At 36.5% G+C, this 12,447-nt stretch overlaps 2 protein-coding genes across 5 annotated transcripts in view; one reads left to right on the top strand and one right to left on the bottom strand.

Annotated features, from left to right (window-relative positions):
* EXOSC8 (exosome component 8) overlaps window positions 1-7,318 on the top strand; it is a 30,386-nt gene extending 23,068 nt beyond the window's left edge. Inside the window, exons 8-11 of the mRNA XM_063429210.1 lie at window positions 552-648; window positions 2,218-2,338; window positions 4,577-4,683; window positions 7,100-7,318. Of these exons, the coding sequence (XP_063285280.1) occupies window positions 552-648; window positions 2,218-2,338; window positions 4,577-4,683; window positions 7,100-7,224 (450 nt within the window). The 3' untranslated portion in view covers window positions 7,225-7,318. The remainder of the gene's footprint in view (window positions 1-551; window positions 649-2,217; window positions 2,339-4,576; window positions 4,684-7,099) is intronic.
* Window positions 7,050-12,447, bottom strand: part of SUPT20H (SPT20 homolog, SAGA complex component) — a 64,187-nt gene continuing 58,789 nt past the window's right edge. For 2 of the 4 annotated variants that reach the window (XM_063429122.1, XM_063429129.1), the window contains exons 22-25: window positions 12,119-12,256; window positions 9,556-9,661; window positions 8,571-8,680; window positions 7,050-7,742 (exon numbers count right to left, since the gene is read on the bottom strand). In XM_063429122.1, coding sequence (XP_063285192.1) covers window positions 7,608-7,742; window positions 8,571-8,680; window positions 9,556-9,661; window positions 12,119-12,256 — 489 coding nt within the window. In that variant the 3' untranslated portion in view covers window positions 7,050-7,607. The remainder of the gene's footprint in view (window positions 7,743-8,570; window positions 8,681-9,555; window positions 9,662-12,118; window positions 12,257-12,447) is intronic. The other 2 variants (XM_063429135.1, XM_063429144.1) reach the window with 1 other exon arrangement.

Below are 12,447 nucleotides of genomic sequence, written 5' to 3'. Positions count from 1 at the left end.
ATAGTGTTTAACCCCTTAAGGACACATGACGTGTGTGACACGTCATGATTCCCTTTTATTCCAGAAGTTTGGTCCTTAAGGGGTTAAATGTCTTGCATGCCCTGGTTGCGTCCCACATAGATTGAATGCTTAATGCAGGGAATTATTTGGGAGCCCCTTAATGTGGACTAGAATCCATTTTTCTTTGTGATCATGTTTAATCCCAAAGACAACTAAAATGTGCTTCACTGGTCTTTTTTTAAATGTGGCCATAGGACATAACAAAAAACGAAAATATGTTGTTCTTTGTGGTGGTTTGAACAATAACATTAATTTGTTTAATATTACATTGGTGGGACTCTATGTCCTTAAATGAAAATTGCATTCTCTTACTTCCAGATGATCCTCCAAAACTGGATCCAGCAGTTTTACGTGCTTATTTTCCCCCTATTGCATAGTGAATGAGTCATTTGGGGACATGTGTGATTGAGCGTAGCGAGTGAATGAAATCACTTTACCTAAAAAGACCTTTGCTGCATCAGTGACCACATTTGCTTTCTTTGTTTCCATAGCTGGTATGGGTTCTCTACTGTGACCTCATATGTCTAGATTATGACGGCAATCTTCTCGACGCTTGTGTCTGTGCATTGGTTGCAGCTTTAAAAAATGGTAAGTCCTGCCAGTATCTAGCCAACTGCATACACTGTGGCATAATACTAAAACCAATATCTCCAGTGTAAGTTAGAATGATCAGTCGGTACTTGACAATTAAAAGGTTCGCTAGCTTTTCTTATGCAAAAGTCTAGTGCACTAGTAGTTTATACAAAAGAAAAGGGGTTTCTGCGCACACTTTGGATGTTTGGATATTTGATGTACTCTGCAAAATAAACAGCTTACATAGGGCAATATATAAAATCCCAATATTTCTTAGAGCAAATAAATAGAAGCACTCACACTTTAGAGAGCCATATCAGTCGGCTCTCTACTTTAAAGGCACATCAGATGATCTTTGTAAAGTGATTTGTGCAGGTAGGTCCCACCAGAAACGGACAGCAAATTTCGTCTGCAAGAAAGGGCAGAAGTCTTGAGCAGCTGCCTGCAGGAACTCTGGAACCAAAGGGAAAATGGAAAAATGGTTTTCCATTTTCCCTTTGGTTCCAGAGTTCCTGCAGGCAGCTGCTCAAGACTTCTGCCCTTTCTTGCAGACGAAATTTGCTGTCCGTTTCTGGTGGGACCTACCTGCACAAATCACTTTACAAAGATCATCTGATGTGCCTTTAAAGTAGAGAGCCGACTGATATGGCTCTCTAAAGTGTGAGTGCTTCTATTTATTTGCTCTAAGAAATATTGGGATTTTATATATTGCCCTATGTAAGCTGTTTATTTTGCAGAGTACATCAAATATCCAAACATCCAAAGTGTGCGCAGAAACCCCTTTTCTTTTGTCTAAAATTTCATATGCAAGTGTTTTTAGGTGACTAAAACACGGGTTTGGTTTTTAGACGCACTAGGATTTTATGTGCATATTGCTTAGCGCCATTTCACCTTAAAAGTTTGTGTGTGTGTACTAGTAGTTTATAGTTGAATATAGATATAGTAATCCTCTCTCCTTCTCTGATCTTTTACCCTAGCACATTGTTACAACCCCTTTTTTCGTAGATACCATCATCTTGGAATTCCATGATACCTTGTGCTCATGAACTGATTTCTAGTTGAAATGAAGAACGATTTGCAGTAATTCAGTGATGTGCAGGATCAATGGCTTCCAACAATTCACTATAAACTGCAGCGTAGTTTAGATATGCATGAAATGCACAATGCATTTAGATAAGGAATTATAATGTTTATTTGTCCAACTATTCCAAAAACCAGGAAGTACAGATTATATTATTATATCAGTCACTACGGCTGGGAAACCAGTCATGCACATCCTTCCTATGGTCTTTCAAAAGTCAGACAAGCTTTTTTTTTTTTTTTTAGTTTTATCTTTTGAACACATTTAAAATGTTATACAAGGAAATCTGCTACTTGTTGCTTTTAGAATCTGTTAAATGTTCTGAAACAATATTGCTTTCAGACTAGTCCTATTTCTACACCTGGATGTCTGGTGTAGAAAGTCACAGCTTGTGCTTTTTATGTGGAGAACCAGAGGGAACATTTTAATTAGTTAAGTTTGGTCAAAATAATCCATTTTCTGCTTTGGATATTCTCTGAGACGTTGTTGGTCTCTTTTTACAGTGCGACTGGCATCTGTTAAAATAAACGAAGATACTGGTTTAGCAGAAGTTGATTTTGAAACAACTAACCCTTTGAAAATCCTGAAACATCCTATTTCTACATCATTTGCTGTTTTTGATGGGTGAGTATGACACATGAACGGGAAAAAAATGCTTACTCAAAACTTTTTGTTTATATTCGAATTATCATAAAATCTGTCAAGGTGGAAACTAATCTTTTAATGAGACCTTCTTTAATGTGCATACTAATCATCATGTTTGCAGGGCAGTCTTTGGACTTAAAAAGTGCTCAGTCCCAGAGTCCAATGCGTGCACATTCCTTGGCAGCCACACAATTTATTTTAATTTTATAAAGTGAATATTAAAATGCTCAATCACGTGTCATTTCTATTTATCAACCAAAGGAAAACGAAACGAGTAGTGTGTTGGATGTGAGGTTGTGTATATTTATGATGGCTGTATGTGGCAGGCTGTGTGTGATTTGTGTAGGTAACTACCTTGTGGTCCAGTGGCAGCTTTGATTGTGGTCATGCTCCCTGGTGGTTCCGTGGACATACAGTGACTGATGGACTGATTATTCCAAATATACTTCATTATTATCAACTATTAGTCCTTGATCAGTTCCCCTCATTTCCATTGAGACATTTAAACTGTGTCAATATGAAGGATTCTGTGATATCTCCAGCTAGAATATGAAATCTCCTATCGACTGACTCCAAAACCACACTCTCTGACATCTGTCCATTACCTGGAGTTTAGGAAAAACCCAAAAAGAGAGTATGATATTTGTATTTCATCTCTACTAACTTTCCATTTCTTGATCATGAACATATACCTGACCAGTCACAATGCAGGTATTGGAAAGTCCTTGTTTAATAAAATCATGTTTCTTACCTTCAAAGGATAACATTGCCCTATTAGGAGGGTTATTTATTTTGGTTTTTTTAAACTTAGATGTTTTCTTTCCATATCGACAAACTTACAAAACGATACCCCATAAACATAGTAATTGAAAAGGGTTGATCACTGCAATCCAGAATGCTACCTATAAAACACCCGCAAACTACAAAGTAGGATGAAAAAGGAAGTTCATACTAAATTTTCCAATGTATATTGGACACTGGTCCTAAAATATGATGGTTTTCTTGAGATGTACAAATCATACGGTACTATCATACGAACAGCTATTTCCATGGTAGCGGACACTTTTTCCATAGCTAGAAAAGAGTTATTCCACCCTTTATACGTTTGTCTTTTCCCCACATTTTCTGTAATCCACTGGAAAAATTGATACACCAATTACTTAATTTTTCCTGTCTGATTTTTTTTTACATCCCCCACCACCAAGACATTTTTCCTGTTGATTACCAAAATGCACATTTATACATTAAACAAAACATGTAAAAAGCTGCACCCCTGCTATTCTAACAGTGGAGGTAAGATGTAAATGTTTGCACCCTTTTTTTTTTTCCTTTCTCATTACGAATTAGATTTTTTTTTTTTTTTTTTATACCAAAAATTGAACATGAAAAAACTAAACTGCTGAAATTGCTGCGGTGAGGAATAATGTCACTCAAGTAAGGACACAAATAGGAGTCCATCAGAAAGGCATCTGAAAAGCCATACTAAAAGCGAATGCTGCATTTTTTATAAACTACAATTTAAATTGGAATGTGATAGCAAACCTTTTATTTTTTTCCTTCTTACCATGAAGGTTGCATTCAGTACAGATGTTATGTCTCTATTATGCCTTTATCTATGTGTACATCTCTGTGTATGGATTTTTGTATATGTATCTTACTGTGTGTATTACTGTCTCCAGACGTAAAACTTCTAAATGTCTCTCAAAAGAATAAAAACCTAATCTTTAAAGTGATTTTACAGGTTTGTGTCGGAATTCCAATGACTGATTTACACACCTGGAAAAATAAATAGCTAAAATCTTGTGAAATGTTTGTTCAATTTACAGAATTTATTGCTGTAAAAGCTGTTTTTTGTTTTTTAAATAGGGATCATGTTAATTTTTATGGGTACTCTCCCTTAAAATTGTAGTTTTAACCTCAGCTTGTAGGAATTGATTACTGATTATTGCTAATTTTAATGGTGATATATTTTCCGACATGTTCATGCAGAAATGTTACGCAATGTGCAATTAAATTTTTTTTTTTTTTAATTATGACATTTTAGTTGCAAGTTGATTAGAGAAGCAAGTATATTGGGCAAATAAAATCAAATGAATGTTTTAAAAGTCAAATTGCTCTGCTGTCTGGGGGCGATAATGAAAAAGGTTGCAGTTTTGGAATTTGCTTATTTTGGCATTATTCTGAAATTAACCTATATTTTCAAATGTGTATTTTTAGCACATTCCTTCTTGTGGATCCCACAGGAGAGGAGGAGGGCTTAGCCACTGGGCTGATGACCATTGTAACTGATGAAGACGAACGAATATGTTCTATTCGTAAACCAGGTAATGTTTATTACTCTAGGTCACAAAAGTTCTTTTGTCTATAAACATGGCTGAAAAAATAGGCCAGGGACAAGTAGTTTAGGAACGGAGTGTTTAAAACAAATAGATTGTTGTCTGTGACTGTAACATGGTATATCAAACACTGTCCACAATCCCGTGGTCAGTTTAAAAGATGGAAATCTGTAGAGCAGTGCAAATGAGATCTGTGACTCCAGATCAGTTTGCCTTCCATTTTTTTTTTCTTTTTACTTAACAGAACTGGTTTAGCTTTTAGACAAAATGCCCGTAACGTATTCTTTTCTCAGACCTTTTTTTCTTATGATCAGCTGTTGATCTTTTCTAGTTTCCGCAGAATGCCATGAGATTAGCAGTGTTGTTTGGAAGACTAACATGTTTCCATTTTGCCTTGTCATAACTAGTGTACGTCGACAGTTGTGTAACCATGCTCTGTTGCTTCGTGGGCTACTGTAATGCTTAAGAGACCACTCTATATTCATAAAGCACTCAGCTTGCTGACGTTGTTTATGGGTGAGGAGTATCCCACTGAAAAAGCACTTTATAAAATAGTGGATTAACATTAAATATCCCCTTGAATATCGGAAGTGCCCCCTGCGTTTCCCCCCAGTGCTATCTCTGAAAGCTGTGCACGTTGGGATAGCTTAATCAGCTTTCCCAGTGAAGAGACTGAACATGTCTTCCAGGGAAAAAAGGGAGGACTCACTTATGATGCATTTCAGAAGAACTGCAGTTTTAGCAAGCTCTTAAGATAAACCCCCAATGTGTACATGTATTAAAAACAGGAAAATGCATGTATTAAGTGAGGGTATATCAACTAAAGTGCTTTTTGTTCAATTTTTCTAAGGAGAGATAAAAATCATAAATTATGAACAACACACCTACCCTTAAACTAAGTATGAACCAAAATGAGTATACATTTTCTCAGTTATTTTTTTGCAAAGATGCAGAGAGGTATTTGTCCAGAACACATATTGAAGCATCAGTTTTAAATGAGCATCTAGAAAAAAAAAAAAAAAAGAATTCTGGCATGTTTTCAGCTTCTGGTATTCTCATGTATGCTTTCACTACACCAAGTTACAAAGAGATTGACCATAGAAGGTCTCGTGAGTTAAACATACACTGGCATCATTTGGGGACTACTAGATAAAGAAGCATCTTCAAGTTAACCTTGATGGTTGTCGGTCTGAATATTATTTATGTTGTGGAAGAAAAATAGCACTGTACCGTGAATGGTACTCACTTTTTAAAAGTCAAACGTCTAATGTTTAACCCCTTAAGGACACATGACATGTGTGACATGTCATGATTCCCTTTTATTCCAGACGTTTGGTCCTTAAGGGGTTAAAGGAAAACTGCTGTTTTTATTTTTGAAAATAGGTTACATGTACTATAGCCTCTGTGTGCAATTTTTGTAATTCATACATTGAATACCTCTTTATTGCATCTCCCTGCTTTACAGGGGTGGGCAGTTTAGATCCACTGTAGTCAGAAGCACATGGTGTGCATAATGTCTGGAACAGCTCACAGCACATTTTTGAAATGTCCGTCATTTGCATGTGACATTTGAATTTGGAATAGCAAAATGTAGACAGTGCCGTTTCTAAGAAATAGCACTGTTTTAATTTGCAAGGCTGCAGGGGCAGCATCTGTGCCCCCAAATCATCCAACATTAAAGGAACACTATAGTATCAGAAATACAAATATGTTCTCCTGATACTATAGATCTAAAAAGCTGTTTAGCTACATTTAGTAGTTGTTCTGGTGACTAGTGTCCCTTTTGAAGTGATTTGAGATCATACACAGTCCAGTTAATTTGAAACAAATACTTTTGTGCGAAGCATAACAATAAAAACCAAACCTGCAGCTAATATTTCTTAACATCTCACGAAAGGCAAGAATTTATAGCAGTTTGTTCATGTGAGCACCTGTTCACTGCTTGATAAAAATACGTATCAAGTCATAACTAAAAAGTGAAGTGTCTTGAAAAATAAGATTCAGTTACACTGCATACAATTACTTTCTCTTTCATCAAGTTATTCACTAAACAAGTATCTGTGTAGAAATGAGAGCAATAATTTTAGGCCAAACGAGGTAAATTCTACAAATTCCATGTTTTTCAGTTCTGCCATCACTCACAGTTCTCCCTAGTTCCTGCTTGAATAAATAGCCCCATATAATTTGCTAACAAAATCTGTCTGGCATGATTGATAAGAAAATAAGTTTGGATGGCACACATCTTAACATTTGTTTCCTCTAGATTAGAGTGTGCCTAAAATCTAAATGATAGTATACACATATCTCATCTTACATTCTTTGTAAATGGAATTAAAAAAAACAAACAAACCACATTGTATATTGATTTGTGAAACATATTGTAAACTACTTGATATCTCTTAAGGTGGAAGTGCCCTGTCCCCAGAGAAACTCCAAGAGTGCATTAGTCGAGCAGTCACACGACACAAAGAAGTTCAAAATTTGCTGAATGAGGTTTTGGAGAGTGTAAAATCAGAAAAGTCGTTTTAAAATGAACATGTAAAAATTTGTATTTGTTACTATGGCTGCACATTTTTGTACTAAATAAAATAAAAAAACAAAACATACAATTATTGAATTTCAGTTTGCTATCCTGATTCAGTGTCTTTTTTTTGCCCACACAGCTTATTCTGCATCGGGAAATTACATTTAAAAAAAGTTTTAAAAATAGCCGTTTTCATGATCTTTCTAATACACCTTGTTTCTCTGTCCGTTGTTTTCCTCCTCTTGATGCCTCTCTCTTCAGTGTTTACTTTGCGTTTCGCAGTATTGTAATGTTACCATTTTAAAAAATATATAGATATAAAACTAGAAGGCCATTGTTGGTTGTCGCATTCTGTCGCTAAATTAAGCAGTGATGTGGTATACAACAATCAGGGTTTTGGTTCCCAGGATGTGGATCCCCTTCTTTTATTTCTTGGACTGTCTGAATGAACCTGGTGGTGCAGAGGTGCCGCTTGGGCTGTTGCCATAGCCATTTGCTGCATTTGATGTCGCAAGAATCGCAACTGCCAAAGTAAGGTTAAGGAAAGACAAAAAGGATAACTTTTAGTACCGGTCATATTGGTTACAGGAAGGGCAGACATGTGTTAGCCCTTTGACTGCTGTCAAACTACACAGCCCATAATGCTTTTCCGGCCAACAGGCTAGCAAAGCCTCGTATTTCGAAAACAGTCAGATGACTATCTTTTGGGTACACCTGGATTACAAGAGTTCCATGCAAAGCAGGGGTTTATGGACACTATATAGAACCATGAGTCGGGTAGGAGGATAAATGAATGGGCAGTCATGCAGCATCAGTGGCACTAAAACATGTCAAATTCCAAAACAGGTTTCTGCCCATATAGCTACAGTAAATCAGCAACTTCAGTAAGGATCCTAGCATTTCATCCTTTCTAATTCATGCAAAAAATCTGACTTCCACAAACCGCACGTGAACTTGCTAGATAGTTTATGAATCATATGGCCCAATCATGGACTAGTAACCTGGGTAAATAAATAGAGGGTGTAGTTGGAAAAAGCAGGATATGGTCTACAGTTTCGTTACTCCTCTTGTAGGAATTGGGACTACGCCAATTACATGCTGTGCCTACATTTTGTATACAATATGCCAAGTTGACCAGCACATGCACTGTAAATCACAAATGTTCTTTACGGTCGCATCTTCCAGACTACTAGCAAATTTTACGATCACGGAAATGCTGAATGATAATTAAATTTACTTTGCTGTGCCTACTTAGAAAGTATTGTCCTATCCAAACGTCTTGCTTTATAAAGCAGAATGTATTATCATTTTGAGCCAGCCTGAGCGATTTTTAGGGAAGTTGCTGGATTACTTGTATCTGTTGCTGCTGTAAGGCATGTTGCTGCTGCTGTAAGGCAGGAGAGAGCTGCTGTGGAAGGGTTGGCCCAGGTCTGTTCATAGCAGAGCCCAGCTGAGGTAACACTAAGGAGAGGAGAAGGGGAGAGTGGAGGTCAAGAAAGAAAAAGGTTTTTGAATGAAGGATCTAAAGAGAACAAGGGCTTGTTCATCGCTGCACATCCAATATCAGATGCACTTGGACCCTGAAAAGTTGCAGTTCAGTTCAAATCTTTTGTGAAAGTAAATAGTGTTGGTGTGCATGTGTGACTATTAAATATAGATGTAAAGGTCAGAAAAAATATTTTGCAAATGAGAGCTTAGGGGATCGAGTTTGAAGCACTGTGCGTTCTTGGACAAAGATCTGAATATATTTACATCACATAAATACAAAAATAGAATAAACAATGAAAATCAGCCTAGTCAATGGAAGCGGTACACTCAATTTTTAAATTACGCATTGGTATAGGTGAGGGCAAATAGTCAGTCAGTGATGGGTCTTGCAGTCTGCTGAAGGTAGTGTTGCCTTGTTTAAAGGAAGCATAACACGTGTATGCATATATAGTATAGGAAGACATTTTAACATACTGCCCTCCTGCATGTACCTGAGACTGATGTGCAGGGAAACATGGCTGTCCTACAAGCGAATCAGAAATAAAATCACTGACCAATATGAGGGGAAACAAGCTCTAACGCTCGTGAGCTTGATGCTTTATACGTTTGGAGATGATCGCATGCTCAAGAAAAAAAAGAAATGATAGCGTACATTAAGGCAGGCTGTGGGTGACATACTCCCTTCGTTTATATATCTATCTATATATAAACCACTGCTGTCTTGAAAGATTCACTTTCGCTGCATGACTTAGCCACAGTATGAAGGCAAGGATCATGTGAGATTACGAGGTAGAAGGAAAGGGGATATTGCATGGTCTGGAACAAACACTTGGGTTGCAGATACATACCGGCTGCTTGAGAAGGCATAAAACCTCCAACTCCTGTTAAGTTAATAACAGCTGCTTGCTGGGCTGATAAAGTGTGATCTTGACTATTAGGACCCTGATCCATTCCCTGATAGGAAGGAAAAAAACAACAACAAACAGATCACTTGTAATTCTTATCCACAAACAGAACTGTAATAAAAAAGGTTTTACTCCTATATAATGCAGTAAAGCAGGAGTAGGCAACATTTGGCACTGCGCATATTAGGCAACTTGAAAAAAAATGCTATATGACCCTAAAATGTGTTTTTACCTTTACATTTTGCACAGCTCTTTGTCTGACAAGTCCTGACTACTCTGATCTGTTCTTGGAACTGAAAGATATCTTTATGTGGGTTCCAAACTATTTATGGCAAAGACATCTTGCTAGGTGAAAGTGCCATTTCCACCTTTCTTTTTTGGCATAAGCCTTAGCCCACCGCTGCTCTCCAGAACATACAGTGCAAGGCATACATCTCTCCTTGTAGAACATTTCTCAGTTAATAAAACACTGGGTATAGACCTACTTCTTCTCTGTGCAAGAAAAAAAAATCAAGAATAAATCTTCTGATTTTATTGGCAGACTAGGGATCCTAAAATAATTTTTTTTACTAACTCTACAATGTTTATTTTGCTATTCAAGTCCTCATCGTTTGAAGAAGCAAACAGGATTAATAGATTTGTTTTCAATGACAATAACATTGTTGAAACTGACAGTATTTGCCATGGTGATCCTCCGTTTGGGAAATTATTCTCCAATTAAATAAGACCTAACAGATCCATTAGGATATATATCCTGTCAGAAGAAAGGTGGAAGCTGCACCCTCTTTTCTGTTATTGCCTTGGTAGTTCTTTAATTCTATGCTATCCACATTTAGATTCTGATTGTGTCTGGTGTGCATTGTCTGCAGTATATTCTGTATTGCAAAAGATGTAGGCGCATCTCAATTTATGCCCAACCTTCCCCCCCACTTCTGTGACGACCGTCTTCATTATGTCAGTGTACACATCATATAGTACTAAGTAACTTGTACAAACCTATGAATGAAGCTACTGCAGTATTTTTACATTTTCATGAATGAAGCTATTTGCAACTTTGCCCACTTTGGTCAGGGGTTTAGAGGGTATGCTCTCCGTTGTCATCAATGGAGGAAGCAGAGATCTGAGTCAATATGAGGTCTTGGTAGAAGATGTATCTTTCATTTTTGGCATAATTATTTAAACTGCATGCTTATAATTTATAAAAAAAAAAAAAAAAAAGTAGGCCACTGCTACCGTAATAGTTGCAAACAAAACTGGAACAAACTTGAAAAGACTGATAATTTCAAAAACAACAAAAGTGCTTTTTTTTTATTATTTTTTTTAATTCCACACTTTAGACACTTTTGCCAAAAGTAGTTTGAATAAGACTAAATATGTTCTGTGTCAACAGCACAAAATATCTTAAAAGAAAGAAAATACAGCAGTAGATACGGTTTTGTAAAATTAAAGAAGAAAATAAAAAAAATACTAAATAAAAAAATATATCTATATATCGTTGGAAAAGGATTACAGAATGTTCGTGTGTTTGCAATTAAACAAAGTTTGATCTAATAATATATTTTAGAAAAAATAAAGATTATTCGTTTGTGGATACACACCCTTTAGTCATTGCTTATATTAGCACATGCCACAGTTGATGAGCATTCAAGTTTTCTAAAATATATTTCAATGCCATGTCTTTGAAACAAACCCAGGGAAACACTAAGATGGGTGTCTGCTTTTAATTTAGAGCTTGTTACAATTCTTAATTTATATTCTGTAAACTCAGATCCCAAACGCATTTTTGGGTTGTGTGCAATGCAATATTGGTCAAAACTTTACTGTGATCCTTATCTGCAGTAACAAAGCTATTTAGAAAAGTTGAAAAGTAGAAATATGTATATGTTAAATTAAAGAGAACTAGTCACCAAAACAACTTTAGCTCAATTAAGCAATTTTGGTGTATATATCATGCCCCTGCAGTCTCACTGCTCAATTCCCTTCCATTTAGGAGAAATCACTTTGTTTATGCAGCTTAGCCACACCTATCTACATGCGACTTATACAGCCTTCCTAAACACTTCCTGTAAAGAGTCATCTAACGTTTATACTTCTTTTATTGCAAATTCTGTTTAATTTATAATTTATTATCTATTGCTCTGTTAATGGCTTGCTAGACCCTGCAGGAACCCTTATTTATGTAATTAAAGTTCAATTTACAGAGCAGGAGATAAAAAACAAAAGTTAACATCTTATTGAAAATGAAACAATTTTGTTTTCATGCAGGCTGTGGCAGTCAGCCAGGGTAGGTGTAGCTAGGGCTGCATTAACAGAAATAAAAGTGATTTAGCTCCTTTAGCTCCTAAATGGCAAATAATTGAGCAGTGAAACTTCAGAGGCATGATGTATGCACCAAAACTGCTTCAGCTAAGTTAAGGTTGTTTAGGTGACCATAGTATCCCTTTAATCTAATTGATTAAAAATAAAAGTGCATGAACATATAAGAGTTTCTTTGTGAATATCTTACCGATGGCATCAGGCCCATCTGATCACCTGGTTGTTGAGGACTAGAGATCGCTGCCTGCTGAGACTGTTGAGGTGAAAACTGAGACATTTGGGGCTGTTGTTGCTGCATGGGGTTGAATATGAGTGAAGCACCAGGAAGCTGAATTAAAACAGACATTGACTTCATAAACTTCCAAAGTGTTTGAGTGTGGGATAAGACTGCATGGACATTTCATTGAAACAAATGTATTATCTTCTATAACTACCAAATGCTCCTCTTTGATGGGGGGAAAAAAACTCTTTAAAAGTCAAATCCTTGTTTGAAAGTGCATGAAGGCAGCCATTCTTTCC

The sequence above is a fragment of the Pelobates fuscus genome, chromosome 1, assembly GCF_036172605.1.
Source record: "Pelobates fuscus isolate aPelFus1 chromosome 1, aPelFus1.pri, whole genome shotgun sequence".
Classification (NCBI taxonomy): domain Eukaryota; kingdom Metazoa; phylum Chordata; class Amphibia; order Anura; family Pelobatidae; genus Pelobates; species Pelobates fuscus.
The sequence above is the reverse complement of the archived record's forward strand: the minus strand, read 5'-3'. Positions and strand labels throughout refer to the sequence as shown.